Source organism: Cataglyphis hispanica, chromosome 2 (genome assembly GCF_021464435.1).
Source record: "Cataglyphis hispanica isolate Lineage 1 chromosome 2, ULB_Chis1_1.0, whole genome shotgun sequence".
Taxonomy (NCBI): Eukaryota; Metazoa; Arthropoda; class Insecta; order Hymenoptera; family Formicidae; genus Cataglyphis; species Cataglyphis hispanica.
The window spans coordinates 10,083,539-10,106,601 of NC_065955.1; the positions used below are offsets into that span (position 1 = coordinate 10,083,539).

Genomic DNA, 23,063 nt, shown 5'->3' on the forward strand with positions numbered 1-23,063 from the left:
CTTCGTTCTCATTTATCGCCATTAACCCACTGACATGGTGGAACGAAGTATTCCTCCTTTTCCCTTTCACTTATTTTTCGTCCGCATCTTTTGATGTGACCTCACTTGCATTCCAATTTTCCGTAATGAACATCTACATTGCCATGTAGTAGTAGATACTGTCATATCAAAAGAGACGCTCGTTTGAGAAAATAAGTCGCTTTTTTTTTCATTTACATATTAATATATCTCACTTTTTTACGAAATTTTAAAATTTTAAATACGAATGCTATATGCGATATGAAACATACGTCCCAATTTTTTTATGTCAATTCCGGCTTCATTTTCTTGTTACAAAATTCTTGTTTTTCAAACTTTTCTTATTGTAATTTTCCTCTCTCGAGAAAACACGAGCACGCTGTAAGATAAATTACGCTGTTCCATATTGATAAAACAAGACTTAATAATCGTCAACGTAAACAATAACCAAATTTTATCTTTATTACTATTACAATTTTCATTCCTGTATCGTGTTTACTCGATTCTTTCGATTCTTGTTAGATAACTACGCTTTGAAAATACATTATCGATATTACAATAGCGTACCATACAATCGGGCGCTCGCTTGAGTTTACAATCTGTAAAACGAGGAAATCGTTTAGTAGAGTGAGTAGAGGATTGTTTGTCAATTTTTTTGTAGCAAGAGAAAGATATAAAAACTAAATGTACTAAATAAATCGAAAATGAGAGAGCGTAATACACAATTAGATTTTTGTTTTCTTTGTCTGCTTACACATTTTATTTTACTTTATGGTATATTTTTTTATTGTTTAAACTTGAAAACTCTGCGTCATTGGCTGCGTGAGAACGATGCCTTTGACGCGAGAATGTTTCAATTTTCAATAAAATTTTTCATGCGCCGGACCCTCATGGAAAATTTAACGACTCTTTCTATTCTTAACTGTTTCGTACAAATTTGCGGGAGCCCTCGGATAAGTAAGAGACGATTTCCTCCGTACCGAGACTCCGTCCGTTCGGTGCCCGCTGTCGGATGGCGTGTAACGCGAAACTATTTTCGAACTAGTTCCCTGTGGGAGCAAGGATTAGGAAGCCTTAGACGAGGATGAATTATGAAGCCGAGCTCTCGGAACGAGGAAACGCGCGCCGCGCCGCGCCGCGCCGGTGAAATCTCTACGCTCACTCTCGCAACGTTCTTCCTCGTTACAAGCGGATTTTCGCGTAACGCGACGCGTCTCGATGTGCGCCGGTATTTTATCATCGCCAATTTTGTCTTTCGTACTATGTATTAATTTGCAACATCATTAAATGTATCGATAAGTAGCAGAACATTGCGTTTTATTGATACTTCACATGCGAATTGATCCAAATTCTTTCTAAGATTTTAAATCAAAAAATATTCTAAGAAGCGTTAAATTTTCTAAAGCGAATTCTATTTTTTGCAATTATAATAGTATCATTCATAAATGTAAAAGAATTAGATTTTGCAATTTGAAAGTTAATATAATAAATACTTGAGGATATATGCACATTCAATAAGTTTGTATAATTAATCGATCGAAACGATGAAAAGTAAATAATTTTTAAATTTTCTTATTCATCGCGATTGATAGATTTTAATCTGGATAGGAAACATATAGGCGTAGCTGGGATTACAGAGAATAAAGTTCGTAAAAGTCGATTGTGCAACCACTATAATGCCAATTATAGTAATTAACTTTCAGAATACATATGTAATATGCTTCTGTAAAAAAATATGTCATATATATTTTTCTAATTATTATATTCTATATATTTTTCCTTTTAAAATAATCTTTAATAATAATGATAATAATAATAATTCCTTTATAATAATATAATGCGAAAACATATTACAATTCTTTTATTTTATTTAATTTGTATTTATTGAAAAAGAAAGAAATGAGTCATATATATATATATACCACAAATATTTTAGAGAATTATATGTCTATCACTTTTAATTTGCAAAAGTATTTGTATGCCAATTGCAACTAAACAAACATTTTATTCCACTAAAAATATGATCAATAGCGTATTGTATAAAAATGAGCGAAATTTATCAACGTTACTTCAGTATACTTTCATAAGAAACTCCGGTCAAATCGTTCTTATGGTAAAGGTTGTAATTCCAAATTACAGATCATATGTATCTTTCTCTCTTTCCCCCTTCTTTCTTTCTCGAAAAAGAAAGAGCAAGGTTCGAGGGAATATTAGCCAATAAAGAGGGCCCAGCGCGAAAACAACTTCCTGCTCGTGCAATTATTCGCCAGGCGGTCTATTACAGCGAGAGGAACGACCGTAATGAATACGTTCGTAATGAATACGCTCGGTGGTATCTAAGGAAGAGAATCCTCGGAGCCGACGGCCGGGGTAATATTGCGGGCATTCAGAGGCTGTCATTAGATTCGGCGAGGAAACGGTGCCGCCGTGCCGTGCCGTGCCGTGCCGCGTCTCGGTAGTCGCACCAGGAAGCGTATAGCCAAACCCCGCCAAACTGCCCGAGTGTGCAGTGGCGCGGTGCAACTGCAATCATCTCACCGCCTAGGCACTTTCACTAGTGACCTACTGCTTCACGACGTCGTCCTGGCTCGTCGTTGACGAGCTTGTGGGCCCGCCTCCTCCGTGCGTACATACATACGTGCGCGAGTATACGCGGCATCTATTCATGATACATACCACGATACGCACGTGGCTGCCTACACGCGAGTATGTGTACATGTAGATTGACGCGCTGTGACAAGTAATGAACGAGGAAGAACAAAATAAGATGGAAATTTTTTATCGAGCATTTACCTAAAAGAGAACGCTGTATCGAGTTAAAAAAATCATTCGAAACGCATAATAGATGTGGGGGAACGCAAATGTGGATTTGAAAGATAGATATCTTACGTCGCGAAACCATGAAAATTATTTTCGCGCGTCTATAGCGTATGTATAATTCCCAAACTTCAAATGTGAATCAGAATTTGTAAAAGATCATGAAATTGTAAAAGATCATAATCTGAATGTAAGTGAAGATTTATCGCAGAAAATGGCGAAAAAAATAATATATATTTTCTAAAAAATTAGAAAAATATGTAAAAAATGAGGCATATTAAGAGGATAATTAAATGACTACTTCTTAAATCAGTTAGACATGACACGTACCAATAAAAAAATATTTCCTGCCAGTCTCTTCTATTCTATTTTTTTTATTTTCTCCTCTATTTTAGATTTTTATATCTTTAATTTTTATATTTTTATATTTAATATATAAGGAAAACTTCTAATGAAATTGAGAAGAAAAAGAGAAAAAAAAATAAAAAGTCGTCAGAGATTGAACGACAAAGAGAATAAGAAGTGAAGCTGAAGAAGTGAAAAAGGCAGAAGAACGAGCCAGCACGAGCTCCGCGCTTCTTTTCGGCTAGCTCGACTTCCGCGTCACGAGAGTCATGATCCTCGTCGCGGCTGCTGGATCACGAATCGCGAATCGTCGCGAAACATCGAACTTCGACGTGGCGACGTTTTGAAGCGAGAAGAAAAACATCGACGACTAAAATCGGATATATTCGAAAATAAGAAGCGAAAGAGAGAGAGAGAGAGAGAGAGAGAGAGAGAGAGATCGCAAAACTTGACGAAACTAAGAAAAAAAAGAATCGCGTGAAACGAAAGATATTTATTTTGCGCATACTGAGCTTCTCGATATAAATCTAGATTCCACAATGGTTCTTTTGAAATACAATCGGGTTTCGATAAAGTATAGAATTAGGGAAGTTTTTTTCAAATTGAAATCTTACAATCCCATATCCTTAGTTTCTAATCATATTTAAAATATTTGTTCGCATATATTTTAATATAAATCTGAATTATTAAAGGGGAAATTATTAAAAGGGAAATTACAATCTATATATAAATATTTTCATATATCAATTTTCTATTAATTGTTATAAATATATATATATAATATTTCATACTTACAAGCATTAATAATTTCTAATGGAAATAATCTTTATTATCTCATTTATTGTAGCGACATGTTGCGATAAGCTTAAGCTAAAATTATTTTGCTAATAATATTAAAATTACATTAAAATGTATACAGAACATTGTTGGTTACGTAGTATTGAACATTCTGTGCAAATATAATTGTATAATCGCATCAAATGCACAAATCTTTTTGTAAAATGGCATTTAACTTCATTATTGACATTTTACCTGCATTTGATAATTGCATTAAATTGGAGTCGATTCTTGGCGAGTTAATTTCTTCGTCCGCTGGTTTTACTTTGTATCAATCAATCACGTGTTTGGCAAGTTCGACAGGTTCGGAAAACCATTAATGAAGAAAACTTCTAATGATATACAACTTTTCTGCATTTAATATGACATTAAATGTTTCTTTTTTATTATAGTTTATAAATCTTAATTATTTTCTATAAAAAAATTGAATTAAAAATAATTCTTTTAATTAAAAAATAAGAATGCAGATTATATGTATACAAATTTTGTATAGATATTTAATATTAATATAAATTTATGTTAAATATCTATTATGTAAATAAATTGTATAATATAAATTATATTTATATTATATTAAATTAATATTAAATTTTGTAAAATATTCTGCGTCCGAGATATATGTTGCAATTGTCGATGCAAATTCTTTACTTACGAAGCTATAACCTTTTACTTAGAAACTTTCATGAAAAAGGATTGACAATCGATATTTCGAAGGAAGTTTCACGAAGTTTTATGTGTTTGCCATGTCTATTTGGTCTCGCGAGTCAAAATTATTGACCTAAAATAATTAATGGTGGTTAAAATACGGGAAATTTGTCGTATTTTGACGACTTTATCTTTGTAATTTCATTCGAGGATACATCTTGCTTCTGTTAAAAGTTCAATAATCTGAACCAAGGATTATTATACTAGATATCGACTTTGCTTTTCGCGTGTTTAACCGTAGCCTTCGCTATCTAAGAAACATGTTTAGTTATCATGTAATATATTCCTGCACCGAGTATATCTTGAATCGCCATACTAAATACATTAGAGTCGTTTCGCTTTCATTATATCTGCAATTTAATTAACATCAACGAAAATACCATACGATGCTTTCTCTTGCTATCTCGACTCGACTCTGTAGAAAAATAATATTATGAATTTATTGAAGTAGAAAATACACAAACTTACATCTTGTTTTGTATATACAGCTTTGCTATATTTTATAATTATAATAATGAAAGGAATATTTAGTATGAAATAAATTAAAATAAAATTAATAAAATTTAATCGAGCATAGGAGTAACTATAATTTATACTAGCCTTTTAAATTAATATATGCAGTATTTTACAAATATGTTTTTTCACATTAACAAATTTTTTAAAAGAATTTTTTGCAGAAAAATATGAGCAATATTCCAAAACCAGTCTTAATTTTATAAAATTCGTGAACTCACGTGAATTTAGATTTTTGATAACTCCATTGCTTTATACGTTTTATCTTTTTATTAAATTTATTTAATTCACAATACAACACTTTTATTCTAATGTGTTAATCCTGGAAGTTGCAAATAATTGCTTGACAAATGAAATATGCTGTTTGAGGAGAACATCAAATTGCCGAATATAAAGAACTATATGAAACGTGTCATAAATGTTATCTACGCACATATTAAACGTCAAATTTCTCATTAAAGACGCACGCACTGTTTTCGTACGATTTTGTAAATCGCGAAAAATCCTTGTTGACGCATTCGTGCTCGCGCTTGTGAAAGGGCAAGGTGCATTTAAACGTGGGTGTTCGTGTAAGATTTAATCAGGGCCGGCCAAGTTATCTTGACATATTTTAATCGGAATGATCATAAATACACAAAAGTAAACACAGGTCATAATTTTTTAAATTATTTTTAATTTTGTGCTTCTAAAGCTGGTCAAAAAAATTAATCTTAACTTTTTCATAAAATTAATATATCTATATACATTGTATATATAACATACTAAAAAATATATATTTTTTATATAAATATATTTAATGAAAATATATTTTAAATATAATTAAATATATATTTTAATTAAAATATTTTTTTTAATATATATTAATTATTTTCTTTCACAATAAGTTATTCTTTTCATTGTTTTCAAGTACGATAATATGTTTGAGAGAAATCATATAATAATTCGCGAAATTAGATATATAAATACATAACATACGAGAAAACTAGATGATACAAGAGAAATCCAAAGATTTAAGCCGATTATAAAAAAAATTTGCGATATTATAGATTATTCAATCAAATAAATGATCATTTAACCCGTACTTACTTAACATAACCACGTTCTTCTATATGCAAAACAAAAATCAGGTAACATATTGTAATTCGGATCTTTCATTATATTTTTTTCCTTTAATTCGCAGCGTCACTACACGATCCGACCCTGGACCCAACCTCCTCCCGCCGTGTACCTGACCATACGAGCGCGCGCGAGTCTCGGCGAGACCATGATCGCACGCAACGTGCATAAATTACGTTCAACAAGCGTGCACGAGCACGGAGCGAACGGGGTAACGGCGTATCCCGGAGCGCGTTCCGGCGCAGCGATGAAAGTTGCCCGAGGTCAACTTACGGAGCGTACAACGCGCCTCTGTACGCGGCATGCGTTGTTGTACTTACGCACTACCGCGGTGCATTCGGTGACGACACGCACGTGTCTCGCGTTGGATGTATCTCTTTCCTTTCACCATTTACGTTTACGCTTTTGGCTCTTCGAAACCACCTTGCCCTGAGAACCGTGCCCATTATTCGCACTTATGTTCGTAAATATTTGCATACGAGAAACAGTATTGCGTTTCCATGATTTTGGCAGAAAAGCGCGACAACGCAGCGTATGTGTATTGGAACATATACAAAATGATATTTAAAATGCATAATATAATGTGTAATAAAAAATAAAATAATGACATTAAAATACGTCCGTACTTAATTTAATGATAGGAAGTGATAATAATTCAGTATATCAGTAATTATGTTGAGAGAGATTTAATATTTTTATATAATATTTTTCGTTAAATCATTTTCCATGCGTAATTTTTCCATTCGTTTTTTTTTTATCTTCTTGTCTTTATTCGATTGCAAGTATTTCTGTCTCCTCCTATCGACATTCGTATAACTGGGCTTTTAAAAATAAAAAACTACATTGCATTATATTGTACTAATTACGCTTGAGACCACGAGCTTTGTAAAGTACTTGCTCATTAATTTTAACTTTATCCCTTTTACTTCTATTAATTTGTTTTTTATTTTACTACAGTTTTAACTGTTTCATTCCGCATTTTATTTTAATTTAATATCATTTTGACAGTTTTGTATCGAAAATATCGTCTATGTTATATCTTTTAAGTATGATATTTTTAAATCAATTTGAACCAATCTTCTCCATACACTGTATTTAGTCTTTTTTTTTTTTTATAAAACTTGTGTATTTTTTCTCTTTTAGATAATCAAGTTGCAATAAAAATGCATTCTCTTTTAATTGATAACGCATGTTCCACGAAATCACATATATTTCTGCACATAAATATACTTAAATACTTAAAAAGCAAAATAGATTGTGTATTTTTCAAAATCAAAAATCAAAGAAAATGATCAGCAATTGAGAATTTACTTTGATAAGATACTTTATTTAATATCGGGCAAGGGCTCAAAGCATCTCCTCATCGCGGCCGTTGACAGAACTATTTTCTTTTGTTTTTATCAATCAGCTGACCGCGCACAACGGCAAGATTCATCGTCAATTCTCGCACTTGTTATCCGACAGGAAGGAAAGCGTGGTCGAGATTAAATTCCTCTTCTTTTGCAAGGTTTAGGTTACTGCGCCACAAATCATTTGCCGCATTATCAATTTGATACTACATCGAGCTGTCAACTATAATTAAAGTTGTCCGTGAATAATCAACGATGTATATAATATGTATAATTTTTTTACCGACATTATAAATATACTTTTATAATTATAAATTATTATATACATTTTTTATATTTAGTATCAATAAAAAACGGATTCTAAAATGTCTCGGCTCGTCTTTGAAATGTCGAAATATCACGGCAAGATGTCTTAGAAATTTTTGCGAAGACGTCTCAATTATCCTGTTTCAGACGAAAGAGTATCGGCCTGTGCGTCTTTTCGAAGGAAAGTCTGGGGTTCCCCTTCGTCTTCTTTGGACGAGAAGGCGCGTTTGCGAGAAAGAAATGTCCGTGACACCCGACAGAACGTACGATGGCAACACGCGTTCGGTTTCTTTTTTAAAACCGCGACTGTTTTTTCTCGCCGGATTCGTTTGGCTTTTAATAACTCCCACGCGCAAAGACGGCCACATCCGTGGACGCCACGGTTGGTACGTGACGCTGGTGTGTAACCACCGCTGCTGCACCAGTCAATGACCCTGCAAGCTTTAATACTGAACGAACGCGGTCGGTTACCGTACTTACCACCGCGAGTTCGCTCTTCCTCTCGCGCGCGTGCAATTTCTCGCAAAAATTCTTCTAGCATCACTGTATCGTACATTCGAAATGCATCTCTTTTTCGGAAAGAAGAAATAATTCTATATAGAAACTGACAAACTTTCGCAATAGCCGTCGAGGCAGCTATATAAAAAGCAATATAAAAAATATATTCTGAAACTATAGAGCAACTTTTATACATAAGAAAAGAGCTCGATATAAATGTGGCATATTATATATATATAGGATAAAATTTATGTACCATTTTATGTATATTAAAAATAAATTAACGATATAATAATTATATTTTTTTTGTGCAAAAAATTGCATTTGCACTAGATATACAAATTTTAGATAGATTCTTATAGAATTGATCAAGGAAAATGTTTAATATTTTGGAATATTATCTATTTTTCTATCATCAATATTTCTGCGAATTTTTTTTTTTTTATAATACTCCAAACAGTTTTAATAAAAAAATCTAAATTTCTCTTTTTTTTTTTAAGATAACACACAACATTAAATTCTGCAATAAATATGGAATATTTTCTGTGCTATTAAAATAAAAAATATACGTAATATATATATGAAGAGAAAAACTTTATATATATTTGAACGATTATACAATTACACGATTTCCAAAGACTCGAAAAAGAAAAAGAGAAAAGGACTGGTCTAAAAATCCAAGGAGGGTGCACCTAAAGAGACTCTCCAACATCCTTCCGAAAGTCCTCATATTATATTTCAGCACATAGGAACTCATTTCAAGGAGGGAACTCACGCGAATGTCCCGATGGAAATTTCCGCTTTTCTCGATCGGGGGGCTGTCCTCGCGGTTCTTTTCGCAGTGCGTCTCCTATCCCTAAATTCTCTTACGTTCCATTCACTCGACGCGTCCGCTTACGATCATCTCTTTCTTTCTCTTTCTCTCTTATTCTCAAATTTGTCTCCTCTCTCCATTGTTCCTTTTACTCTATCTAGTCAGTCCACCCACATGCGCCGGAACATCGCGCGCTCGTCGAAGCGTTCGTTCGCCGTTCGAGACACACGCGTAAATATACACGCGCCGGTCGTGGTTGCATTTCGATGTATTTTTACGCCCGAGTCATCGCTCCCACGGTATATTTTTATCCGATGCGAGTGATATGTAACGGGCCTCCCTCCAATCCAACGAATGGCAGGGAGAAGGGGATACCGCCATCGGTAGCGCGAGAGAAAAAGACTGGTCGATTCGAGAATCGTTAGATCGTTACTTGGTCGAGATGCAACGTGAAATTTTCGAAGTGAAATATATTCACAGCATCCTGCTAGAAATGCATCTTCTCGATGTTCAATGTAATAGAAATGCTGGATGATAAACGTATGTATTAGATGAACGCGTTAGATTACTTGAACAGAATTAATTTTAAGCATTTATTCTTAGATACTTTTCGATGTAGTTTATATGAAAGACAGAAGCTTCTAAGAAAGAAATTTGATTATCAATAATTTTTATCAGTAATTAATAATAATTTTTATCAATAATTAATAATATGGCATTATTTTTTATCCATTAAAAATATTCCTCTCAATTATATATTTCATTATTTGAATTCTCTGATTTACTAGAGATAAAGTTTATTACCCTCGGGGCTCTGTCAAGTCAACACGGTTATTGTGTATAGTTAGATAAAGAGATTATGAATATACGCGAAGGGATATATAAGCAGAGAGAACGCGCGCGCGTTTCCTCCTCCTCGTTCATCTAGCAGGAAATCCTTCGCGTGTACGATGCACTTCCTTCGAGGACTACATAACGATCCTTTCCGTTGGTGCATGTCGTCCGTAGTGATGATTACATAGCCATGGTTATGGAAAACACCGCACGCGTGATTCGCGAGCTATCGAACTTTCCTTTTATACTAGAGCTTCGAATGTAACATGCCAACCAGTTGTTCATTATATAAACTAGGCGAGCAAACATTTCCTCTTCCTTTTCAGTAGTCGCGACATTATATTTTTAATCAACACAAGGATTAATGAAGACCTGAATGCTAAAAAAAATATAAGTAATAATAAATTAACTATTTAATATAAAGCATTTATTCAAGATCGATTGTGAGTGATTGACAAAAAGTAAAATTTATTTATTAATTTGAATTTTTACTAATTATATATGTTCGGCTTTTACATTAGGCCAAATCCGTTATGGATATAATAATATAGGAACTTTTTCATTATACGATTATTTAGTAAAATTTATTTTAAAATTGACAATAATAAAGTAAATAAGAAAGTAAACTCGAATGAAATGGTATAATGTCGTATTAAAGAACATTTATCAGTACACCCGAGATAACTCTTTCCAACAGAAAGTGCCTTGATGTCGATGACCTGAGACGTTACATAATTCCGTGAAATTGCTGCAAATATAATTAGTAATTAATATTTTATGTGTGCAGATTACGTGTTAAGCTATTAAAGTGTCGCAATGACAATGTTAAAATAATTATGTAAATGTAATTGCGTTTGGAGATTATTAAAGAAATGTATGCATGATTATTACGATCACAATTTATAGTCGTATATATCTATTTTAATTAATAATAAAATCAAAAGTTTGTAACTAACGCTTTAATATCGTTAAATATTTCTCTTTTCACTTTCGATATAAGAAAAATTTTAATAAATTTAATCATATTTTTATATTTTAAATAGGTTTATTTGATGATCATAATCATAAATGTACGTTAAAAAATACTAACGAAATATAATATGATTAGGATAATTAGTCTATTTTTTTCGTATTGTGAAAGCTATACTTTATAATTTTATTGATAAAGGATTATTAAATATATTTCAGTGCAAAATGCATATATTTCGCAAAAAAAAAAAGAATGGCGAAGAACTTCGTATCAGATCATATACATATATTTGCAGAATGATAAAAGGCACCAAATCCTTGTGCACGCGATACATTTCAGACGCATCACGGCCAGATGCATTTAACAAAGTTAACGGCATGACTAGATGCGAAAATTCGAAAGCGTCCATGCGAGCTTGATTAAAATTCGATACACGCTGACATTAAATTTGGCGGTTTACGCGAACGTGAACGCGAACATGGCAACGATCCGACATGCGAGTCTAAAGATTTGTCGCGACTGCTTTTTTCGCGCGCAATCGTCGAGGCTAAATTAGTTTCATGGGGCTGAGGAGAGAATGCGAAAAAAAAGGAAGAATCACCGAAGAGCGAGAAAGATAAATAAGCGAGAAAAAAAAAATCCCGCACATCCCACGCCGGTAAAACTCCCGACATCTGCGATTCATTCCTTGGAAGACATTGACCACTAAACGAGCAAAACAATTCGCACGACTATATTAGATCGAACAACTGGAGATCATATGTTTGATGAGATTTTAATTTTTATTTTAATCCTATAAAATTATTTTTTCGTATCTACGTATTAAATCTTTAAATTTTTCGATCATATTCTTTTCTTTTAGTCTCCTAAATTGAATCAGGGAAAATTTCATAAATAATTTTCTATAAAAATATATAGATTATTTTGTCTTTCCGTTTTATTCCATTTCGTCTATTCCACTGATTATAGCAATAAGTTTTTACTAAAAAAATTGGTAATAATTATATATATATTTATAAGGTAATTAAGGTAGTATAATTACAGTAATATTTAAAAATTTAAAATTATATACATTTATTTTTTTTTGTTCTTAAGAGATAACAAACGAAAATTGAACAAGATTCTTATACATATTTCTTTAATAAAATATATTAAAAATTTTTCTTATATTATATTACATTATAATATATATTTATATATAAGATGCATTTTTAAATATTTGAAACAACCACTATCATTACTTAATTCTTTCATTAAGATTCATTGATTTATTATACATATAATTGAGATTATATCAATGATTATTCACTGTTTTTCAATAATAATTGGAGTCTTGGAATTTTCTTAGTAATCTTCAATTCTTCTCTCTTTCAAGATTTCTCCTTTATGTTGCCGATGCCTGATTTAATTAGTAGCGAAGAGTGAAGTATAAATCATGGATAATTTGTGCGACAATAGAATATGCACATATTCAAGAACAAAAATTCAATTTTTTACAATTATCTTGAGGATTCTTCTTTTTTATATCATTAGGATTTTCTTCTTTGAATATTTACATGAATTTGTTCTTCCGGATGAGATTAATATTTCAATCTCGAGATTATCGTATCTCGATAAGTCATAATCGACATTGAAGACGCACGTGAACCGGGACATAAATTCGGCACAGTCTATCCGTATCGCGACCTCCGGTATTTTCTGCAATCGACCGACCGACCAACCACTCCCCGCGCCCCGCTTTCCGATTCGCAATTCCGACGATAGATTCGCGGTGCCGGACTACAGCGGATGCAGGACGAGAGTGAACGAGAAAGAGAGGGGGAGGGAGAGAGAGAGAGAGAGAGAGAGAGAGAGAGAGAGTGAGAGACGCGAGATGGGAGGAGGGGAGGCACCGGGTGCATCGTCCTCGGGGAGAAAGTCTGTTGCAGCAGCGGCGTAATACGTGATCTAGCCCAACCTAACCGAGACGGATGATAGCGGTGGCGTGCATCTAGGCCCGGGATCATAAGATTGACTAGGAATGGATCCCGTTTAACCTACTGTCGACCGGCCAGCCACGAGAACGGAAAACGACGAGGTTGTGTAACGCGCCACGGTGTCTGTAAACCAGCGAAGACAGAGTACTTCATCTTCTCGAAGCACGAAAAGTGAAATGAGAGTCATCCCGAGTCGAACGCGGATTTTTCCGCGATATTACGAGCGATAATGTATTCCACGATCGGCTGGCATCTTGCCACGAGCGCAACACGCTGATCATGGGAAAAGAATGAGCACTGCATCGGACATTGCACGGATCTATACCATGTCGCTTTGTCTTGTCAAGATGTTCTAAATTAGTCGACCTTAATGACAGATTTTCTTTGACCGATTATTTTATTAAGTAAAATGCCCACAGCCACGCACACAAAATTATCATGAGTAACAAATATGGTCGAATTAAGATCCTGCGATTAAAGAACCAAATTATATTTTTTAAATTCGCGCTTCTAAATTTTTAAGATTTTAATCTCAAGAATAAGATATTAGTTTATTTATCCAAATATCTAAAATATTAAATTTTATTTCAAATATGAAATATTATATATACATATAAAAAAATCTTTTTAATTATATCTATTTATTTAAGAAATAATTTTAAATTTAAATTGCCTCTATGATGTTTTGTTTATTTCAGATATTGAATATATACACGTATAAATTTGAAAATTGCGTTTATCGATAATAAACTGGCTTCCAGATATCATTGTACCATGCGAACCGATTGCAAACCGACATGCAAATCGATTTATCATGCGTGCGGGAATAAAGAAAGCGAAGAAGTAGAAACGCGAGGACTTATTGGTCGCGCACTATCGCACCTGTAACCCAGTTAATTTTAATACCTCGTAAAAACCGACACGAGCATTGTTCCGATAAATGTGTGCCGTTTTCATAACACGCGGAATTACCGCGGATCCAGCCAAGTCTGTCAATTATACGCAACCGATCTCAAACGCCGCACTGCTGATTGAAATCATCGATAAAGACCAGACTACGATCTCAACGTGCGTTTATCACACCAATCGCGTGATTAATGTCACGGCTGATAAAACCGCACTCTTCCGTGAATGATTGCGCCGCAGTTTACTAGCAGTATTGACGAAAAATAAGATATGTAGGAAAAATAGTTTATATAATTATCAGGAGCCGGTAATTTGTAGAAAGTTGAATCCCAATATTATTGTTACATGTACTTTTAATTTTCTAAGTTTTCCAGCGTAAAAAAAAAATTTTAGCAGAATTGATTTTGTTTCGAGAAATATCATGTTTCTTTCAAAAAGGAGATACAATTTATACATCATAATTATTGGCATATTTATCGAGCAAAAAAAAATTTATTAATTAATAATAAATGCTTATAATTTGTCGAGAAAATCAAACTGAATATCACATATGCAGATCCATTTTGAGTATAAGGAGAAGAGAGAGAAATCCTTTTTGAACAGCATTATCTGAAAGGCCATCCTTTCTCGCAGATCGTTTCACGAATATCAATTAGGAGTCCTTAAAAATATACAATTTGCGGGCGCTTGCGCAACTCACGTACATCTTCCCGAGGAGAACTTTCTCTTCGAATTGACCGTAAAACGCGACGTCTACATGTGAATGATTCCTGGTCATCGCGGGAAGATCGCGCGATCCTTTTGTCGAATACTTGCGATACCCGCGAGGTGAAGGACAAATCGTTTCTGAAGAGAAAATGCAGACTAAAGTCCGTCATAAAAGCGCGCGATTCGGATATGCATCAATGAATACAATGTTTTACCATTACTTTCTTTTTCATTGCCAGCGATTTCTTTATGTCACTCTAGTATTGTTTCTCTTAGATAAAAACTGTCTTCCGATCTCGTTCGCTTCCGTGATTTTTCACGAACTTCCACTGCTTTTCAACTCGGTATGTTTATTGCGCGATTCTTTTATATTGAATATTTATCCCTGTTTTATACAAGCTCTCTTTAATGAGAAACCTTTGATAACGATGGATTTTATTGTAGACTATACAGTAATGATTTCTCGATATATGTTTCTCTAAAAGATTGAAAAGTTTAGTTATAAATAAAATTTTGATGTCAATTTATGATTAATTTGACAATAAAAATAAGAATTTTATTAAAGAATTTATAAAAATACATACATATATTATTTACGTATAATAATTACATATTATAATATTTTCAATGCTTCGATGTAAGTAAAATGATAAATCAACGTGCAGACATTACATCTAGTTTCATCGAAAGGAAAAAAAAATATTCATTGAATTGTACACACATTGTCGTACATAGTTACGCATCACGGAAATATTAGGTAATGCCCAGGATGCAAAAAGTCATCCAGCTCATCTTGGCTACATAAGTCAACGCGCTTTCGAGCAACGCGAAATATATTACCCAGGAAATATGATCAAAGTACCGGCTGGTATGAATAATCGTCAATGATGATAAAATCGTCCAAATAAGCGAATGCGAAGAATCTATTTAAATGAATGACGATAAAGATGACGCGGAAGAGAAAAATCTGCAGCACTTTACCGACAACACAAGTGATTTACGGTGCGCTTTCGGATCTTACGAGGATGCGCTGCCGCCGGAGTGATAGGTCGAAATTGGCATTTAGAAAGTAAGAGTGGCTTGAAGATGTAATTTTTATTGGTGGCGAACACGCGCGTAATCGTGTCGGAGAATGTTTTCACTTTTATTAAAGGCTATTAAAGGCTTTATTAAAGGCTAAGGTATGTGTGTTTCTAATACGAGGACACTTATTCAGAATACAATGAATTTTTTCTGTTATTTTTTTCTGCAATTTTAGAATTAAGATTCATCGTTTAAACAGTAGATAAATGTAAGATATTATTAGATGAAAAGGGAGGTACTTATATTTGCGCATAGGTGAAGTGATCTTTTTAACAACAAATTCTCTTAAAAAAAAAATATTTTAAATTACATATAAAAATATAATCTAGAAAATAAAATAATTTATATAACATAAAAAAAAAACAAATTTATATAAATTACTAAAATATAATCTATTAGAATTATACTCTTTCTCTCTTTCTGTTTAAAGTATTTTTGAAAATATGTACTGTATTATTATTAATATTTTCCTATACTGATAAAATTTCTTGGATGATATGTTATTTTAAATATAACAATTACAATAACTTTATCATAATTATTATAACATATAAATAATATTATTATAATAATTTTAATAAATTATCATAATGATGCTTTTGATATGGAAACAATGATATCTAAAAATATTTATTATTAACAGGTTTAAAAAAATTGTACCAAAACTAATATCTTTCCTCCGAGCCGTTGCAATCGCGACCGCGCGTGAATGCGCATCAAACGCAAGTGAGAGCGATTGCACTCTCGACTCGCTCAAAAGAGGTGAAAGTCCGCCAAGCGCCATAACCGCCTAGTGGTTACCACCACCACCATGGTCATCTCGGAATGATGAAGTCCGTCCAGCCCGACGCGGGCCCTGGGAATGACGCGGGTCCGATCCGGTTCGGTCCCGCGACGGTCGGCGCATCGGATCGGTCGGACGAGTCGCGTAACCTAGATGAGCCGAGAGAGACCCGCTAACTTGTACTCACGATACCGCTAGCTCTCTAGCGGCTATTCCCAGCCGGCGCATGGTGAGTGCGTCTAGACCGCCATGCTGCGCGCTTCCGGGGTTTCCCTTTCCGTCTCTCGTGACTCACGAAGGAAAGCACGAGACGCGCGCAAGAGAGGAAGCAGCCGCTTCTAATTCGACTATTTCCTTAGAGAAGGCTGGCGAGCGGAAGGATGCCTAAGGCCAGTTGCCTAAATTATTCCATCACAATTATACAATATGTTGATTAATCAATAACATTATTTAAATTTTTAAATGTAACATTATTTAATTAATTATTACTATTATTTATATACATATATTATAAATTATTAATATAGACATATTTTTTTAAATTAAACAGTAGAAAAAACTTTTTATAGATTGTTTTAATATTAAATATATGTATACACACATATGCGTTTTTTTATATAAATTGTGAATTGATAAATATCTAGATGTGAGAAATAACCTTTTCATTTAAAATTCCAGATACAATGCATAATTTGATGCTAAAAATAATTTTCTTTATTATATTAGAGTCGTTTATATTTTCTTTTTCTTTTTTTTATGTGATTTCATGAAAGCAAAAGAGGACAAGCATCGGAATATCTTTAAAACTGGTAAACTGCTTCTTCGAATAGATCTAAGTTAATGCATCATGGAAAAGAAAAAACACTCTGCTCCTTTTCTCCGTAAAATAAAAACCCAAAATAAATGAAAGATAAAATTATATAGTTATACATATTTGATGCAATAAATTGCTAATAAATATGTGTACCAACATATATTTTTAACATAATAAAACATTTTATATTACTTTATATTATTTTTAATTTATTTAAAAATTACTTTTTTAATAATTTTTTTCTTAATCAAAAACATTGAAAAGAGAGAGAATCTTAGCTGAATTTTATAATACTTTGTTTTTAATGTTATTGCATTTTTCTATTATTCTACTATACTGTGTTTAATTCTGATAACACTGTTGCAACTGTGCCATTATACATATATATTATATATTCTAAGATATCTTTTGGAAGCCAAATTATATCACTTGATTAAACGCGGACACGAACTTGGTTCTCGAGTTTGTAGCGACAATGAGCTCCGAAATAAGCTAATGCACGAATGACGTGTCTCCCTGGTGCAAACTCGTGAGAACGACTTACAAATCGGCACAATTTAGCAATTATAATTTCCTAATTCCGTGTGCAAATAACACTGAAAGGCGAATTTTTAAGTAACTAACGAGTTTTCTAATATAAGCAAATTAAAAGCTTGAAGAATATATTTCGATAGCACAATCTTTTATGTTCTATTTAATTTCAAGCGGCCTTTGCTTTAACAGAATTTTAATTTCTGTCTTAAATATTAACAGAGAGAAAAATAATTATCGACGTCGATGCACTGTGGCGAGACTTCACAATATGCCTGTGCTTCTCTTTGCCGCCGAAGCCAGCCCTTTTTTTCTTTTTAAGCTTTCAGGACCTCCCGCGTGTAAAAACACTTTCGTCCAGTGTTCTGCCCCGCGGCGTTTATTCGTCGTGCCTCGACTTTTCTCTCCCTCGTGTCTTTGCGCCGGATTGCCCGCAGGAATGCATGATAAAACCGTCATTCATATCCATCTTCGAGGGCTTTTACACGATCTCACTTTTGTAATGCGCCGCTTAAGACTCTCTAGCGCACTTCAAATGTGCGCGCAATAGCTTCTTGAGTTTAGAAATAAAGGTGATATTATAGAACGATTTACGATGCAAAGCGACGTATAGTATAGGAACGAGAGTTATCGAGACAGGAAATTGAGTTCTCTATGGGTACCACCATTAAACGATTCAAGGAAATAGATTACTGTTACACAAGTCTATGATTTTAAATTTATAAATTATTAATGATACGCAAAAAATGTTAAGATATTTTTATAAACTAATTAATTATAACTTTTAGATATTTTATGGCCATATATATAGAGTAGAAACTTTGCTAATATATATTTGTTAATAAATATATTTACTAATAAATTTTGTTAATTATGAAAATATAAATTATATTTGTTAATTTATTAGATCTATTAGATCACGCTTGGTTTAATAATTTATTTAATTGGTTTAATAACTTTTTTGATTTGATAGTTATTTGTGCTTTATGCTTCGGATCTTATTCAATTTTGATTATATTTAACGACTAATAAAGTTGCGGCGCGAATCGGACAGACATAATAATAATTGCAGCTAGCATAATAGTCACTGCGAATGCGTTCGATGTAAAACAACTTTCTCACGATTGACGGTTGTCGATAACGAGCGACGCAAATCGTCTATTATGATTCCGATGCCGCGATCACGATAACAGTAGACAATAAGACCAAACTATATTCTAGGCTCTCTCTTCTTCTTTCGTATTGCGAATCAATGCTAATCGGAAGACGCGTTCGTTTGTGTCCCATGACGAATCATTCAGATGTTCCTTTTTACGAGAATCGATGGCGTGTTAACCACGAGAGAAACGCGATCGGACGAATTTAGAATAGGGATCCATAGCAGCTGGCTTTAAGTATCCCTTTGGGATGAAACTGATTCTAATCGTATGTTACGCGATTCGGTAGTATGAGGTTTTTAAGTCAAACGTAATAGGAGATTAGGATTTTATCGTGAATGAGAATGTGTGCATTAATAAACAACCGATAATCATCATAAAATTTATGTTTGTTCTGCCATCATATATACACACACATACATATATGTATAAATGTATTATAAAAAATTATATATATATATATATATATAATATTTTTATAATTGAATTTAAAAATGAATTTAAAATAATTTCTATCCGCTAGTTGTAGAATCATTAGCCGCTGATGATTTTATAATTTTTAACATTATAGATTTTTCATTATTAATATAAACTCATTGCTCTTCTATCGAATTTCTTTTTTCATATAATAAAAAAATCTAATGTTGCTTTATGTTACATTGAATTTTAAATATTATATTTTCCATATAAAATTGACAATGAATTCTGTCATCAAATAGACTGCTATTTTTGATACGTAGACATTCACATATTTGGTATTAGTACATTTATTATTGTTGTCCATGTTTAGAGATTTTCATTATTTCAAACTTAATTCGAACATAATTTTTATCTAAATTTTACCTATAATGGACTTATTATATTAGCGACAGATCTTTTTTTTCTTTTTTTTTTGTGAACGGGAAAAATTGTCAACAAGAATTTATAGAACAGGATTCTAACTCTATAGAATATGCTTTTTGATGTAGGATGTCACATCCGTAATCGCTACGCAAAAGCCACAAGTGCCGGACATATTTCGCTATTTATATTTCACGCCCACACTTACGCCCACAGTACGGCCATTAAAGCTCTATCGATAACCGTAGCAGATAAAAGTAATCTTATTTTATTTCAAACGCTTGGACATAAATTATGAAAGAAATTGAATATAATAATCTTTTTTCTTTTGTGTAAATCGTACCTGTACAATCCGAATAACAGACTCGCCCTTTTCCGCTCGTAATAATTACGTTCACAAAGTGGCTGTTAATTGACACGAATATGCGAGACTTTATTGCCTCTCTCGGCCATCTTCGAAACGGATAAGATCCGACAAGAGTATATTCGATTGCTACACTCGCGACAAACGTCTCAAAGTGACACCATCCGCACCAACGTTGCGACATTCCCGCATACGTTACAGAGTGATATTTCAGCTCGTCGCAAGTCATTTCCCCTCCTGGCATCCAGCGTGAACGACTTCATTCCGCGCGTTCGTCCGCAGATAAATAGCGATTAAAAATAACGGCGAGAGAATCTTATAATAGCGAACGAATGAAAAGACAATCGCGTACAGCCAGCGGAAGATAAATAAGAGAGAGAACGATGTCGAATAAGGGAGCCGAAGCTCCGAAGTTCCTTCACCTTGAAAGCGTAGCGCGAATGCGCGGATTCGTTTCGGTTTTCCGGATCGACGAATTATCGTAGCTTTCGGGGGTGACACGATTGGAAAATCGCGAGAGCTCAGGAAAATTGGGAACAGTCGACGAATGTACATCGGAAAAGATTAAGGAAATTGAAGTGCACTTTTTTCTGCAAAGAGGTTTTTTTTTTGATTTCGATTTGTAGATATTAACGATGGAATGCATCATGCTGATATTTAATTCTTGATACGCGACGCAAGGCTTATCTTGAAAATATTACAGACACCGATACATTATGTATGTGTTCAATACGAAAATTTCGTTTAACGCGCAGAAGAAAACAATGATTTATAAAAAGCCGTTCATTGGTTCATTGGGTAAGTACTAAAAGCTCTTGATAATGTTATCAAAGAAACGTTGTCAAATTTATACAACTTATCTCTATTTGTATAATAGAAGCGCAGTAATTGAAGAGCAACTAAATTACATCATACAATCCCGGTTTTACAGTCATCAAAAATATATTCTAATTTTAATAAATATGCGATACTTCAATACATATACGGAAAAACAATGTAGATTTTAGAATAAATATCTCTCTCTCTCTCTCTCTCTCTTTCTCTCTCGACAAAGAGGAAGATGATATTTGCTGATATTAATAATACTTGTGAGAAAGCATGAATGACAAGATAAAGTATCCGTCAAATATAAAACAAGACTTGAAATATATATTATCAACGCAAAGAAATCAATTATAAATAATCATTACATACATATTATTAAAGAATCCAAGACGCAAATAATTATAAGAAAGTGACAATTAACGGCTAGTGATCGATACGTAGAGATGAAAAGTCGATTTTTCGTCATAAAAAAATAGCAGTAACGAAATAGAAGACATATTATTACCAAACATGTTATAATTTCTGAGAAATTGTAGAATGCTTTACATAATTATAGCTCAAATATCGCAATTGAAGCATGGTCAGCTCTGGCAAAAAATCAAGAAACAGGCCTCGGTCTCGCGAGGAGATAAAGCCGGCGATCGCATACACGCTCGGAGCTTGGCGCGCGGAACAACCATCAGCGGCGCGCGATGTTGATACCGACGACATTGCCGGGATTCATCATCTCTCTCTTTCTCTCTGACGAGTGCGGGGATGACGACGAGGTTGAGGAGGCTCGAGGGGAGATTGGAGCAGGGTAGGGATCGGATCGGAGGGATGGTAACGGCGTTGCCGTGGTGGGATCGTTTACGCTCGCGGTAGGGGCGGTCGAGGAGGAACGATAGAGGGGAATGCCGGGCGTTCGGTGGCAGCAACGGCGTGCTCGGTGTCATTGCCTCGACGCTCGGGGCGGCCAGTGACTCCATCACTGACCTAGTGCCGAGCACGGCCGAGCGCCGTCGGTGCCGCTCGAACGCGAGGCCATCGACCTCGGTCGGCCTCCAGCGCGACACACACTGACACATCGTGCCGGAGTAGCAGCGCTCCGCTGTCGTATACATCGCGCTGTGTCGTTCCTCGTCGTTCTACGTTGCCTCTCTCGCTCTCACTCTCTCTCTCTCTCTCTCTCTCTCTCTCTTTTCTTCCGTGTGCACCCGTCTCTCGCTTTATCTTCTTGTCCCTCCCTCGCTTCGTTATTCCTCTCCTCACTGTTTCATCTCCCGTATACGTACGTAGCATCTCCGTGTTTCTCAGATGCGTCTCGGCTATGTAATATACATGCTTTCTTCCTTGAGGGAGAAGAAGAAGCTGCCGACCTCTCGGCTGTGAAAATTATGGAGATCCACGAGAAAACCTCGTCGATTGCGAAAGAGTAAGAGAAGCAGAGAGAAAAGGATACTGAAATGAGAAAAGGAATAGATGTCTCTTACTCTCAATACATATTTTTCCCTCCCCGTTGAGTCCTCGCGTGAGGTCGGAGGAACGATTGCTTTCTTCTGCTACGAAAGTGGGATCGATCCCTCTCACATTCGTACTTTTCCTTGCCTTTGATCGGTCTAAGCGGACAGCGGGCCCATTTTTCATCGCTCTCCCGCATGCTTTACATTCGAATCTGAGTTAAATGCGGACAGGTATGGTACTCTCACGTGCTTTAATCGAACGTTTGCGTCGTTAACAATGCATTAATTGCGGGAGAATTGCTTTCTTCCGCGCGCGCGCACGCTTGTGTAATCATGGCGGTTTAATCTGTCGGGCCTTTAATTAACACGTCAATCAGAGAGCCGACAATCCGAGAAAGAGATTCATCTGTTCTCGCCGATGTTGCCGCTGCTTAAGATTTCGAAACGCCATCTTATTGTGTTTTTTATACAATCAGCAGACAGTATCGTCATGTAAAATCAGTTTATTTGA

At 34.4% G+C, this 23,063-nt stretch overlaps 2 protein-coding genes across 7 annotated transcripts in view; one reads left to right on the forward strand and one right to left on the reverse strand.

The window, feature by feature from the left end:
- LOC126859169 (uncharacterized) overlaps positions 1-8,894 on the forward strand; it is a 131,658-nt gene extending 122,764 nt beyond the window's left edge. Inside the window, exon 3 of the mRNA XM_050610207.1 lies at positions 8,154-8,894. Within this exon, the coding sequence (XP_050466164.1) occupies positions 8,154-8,438 (285 nt within the window). The 3' untranslated portion in view covers positions 8,439-8,894. The remainder of the gene's footprint in view (positions 1-8,153) is intronic.
- Positions 1-23,063, reverse strand: part of LOC126859139 (hormone receptor 4-like) — a 165,571-nt gene that overhangs the window by 134,070 nt on the left and 8,438 nt on the right. The gene's annotated exons all lie outside the window — the stretch shown is intronic.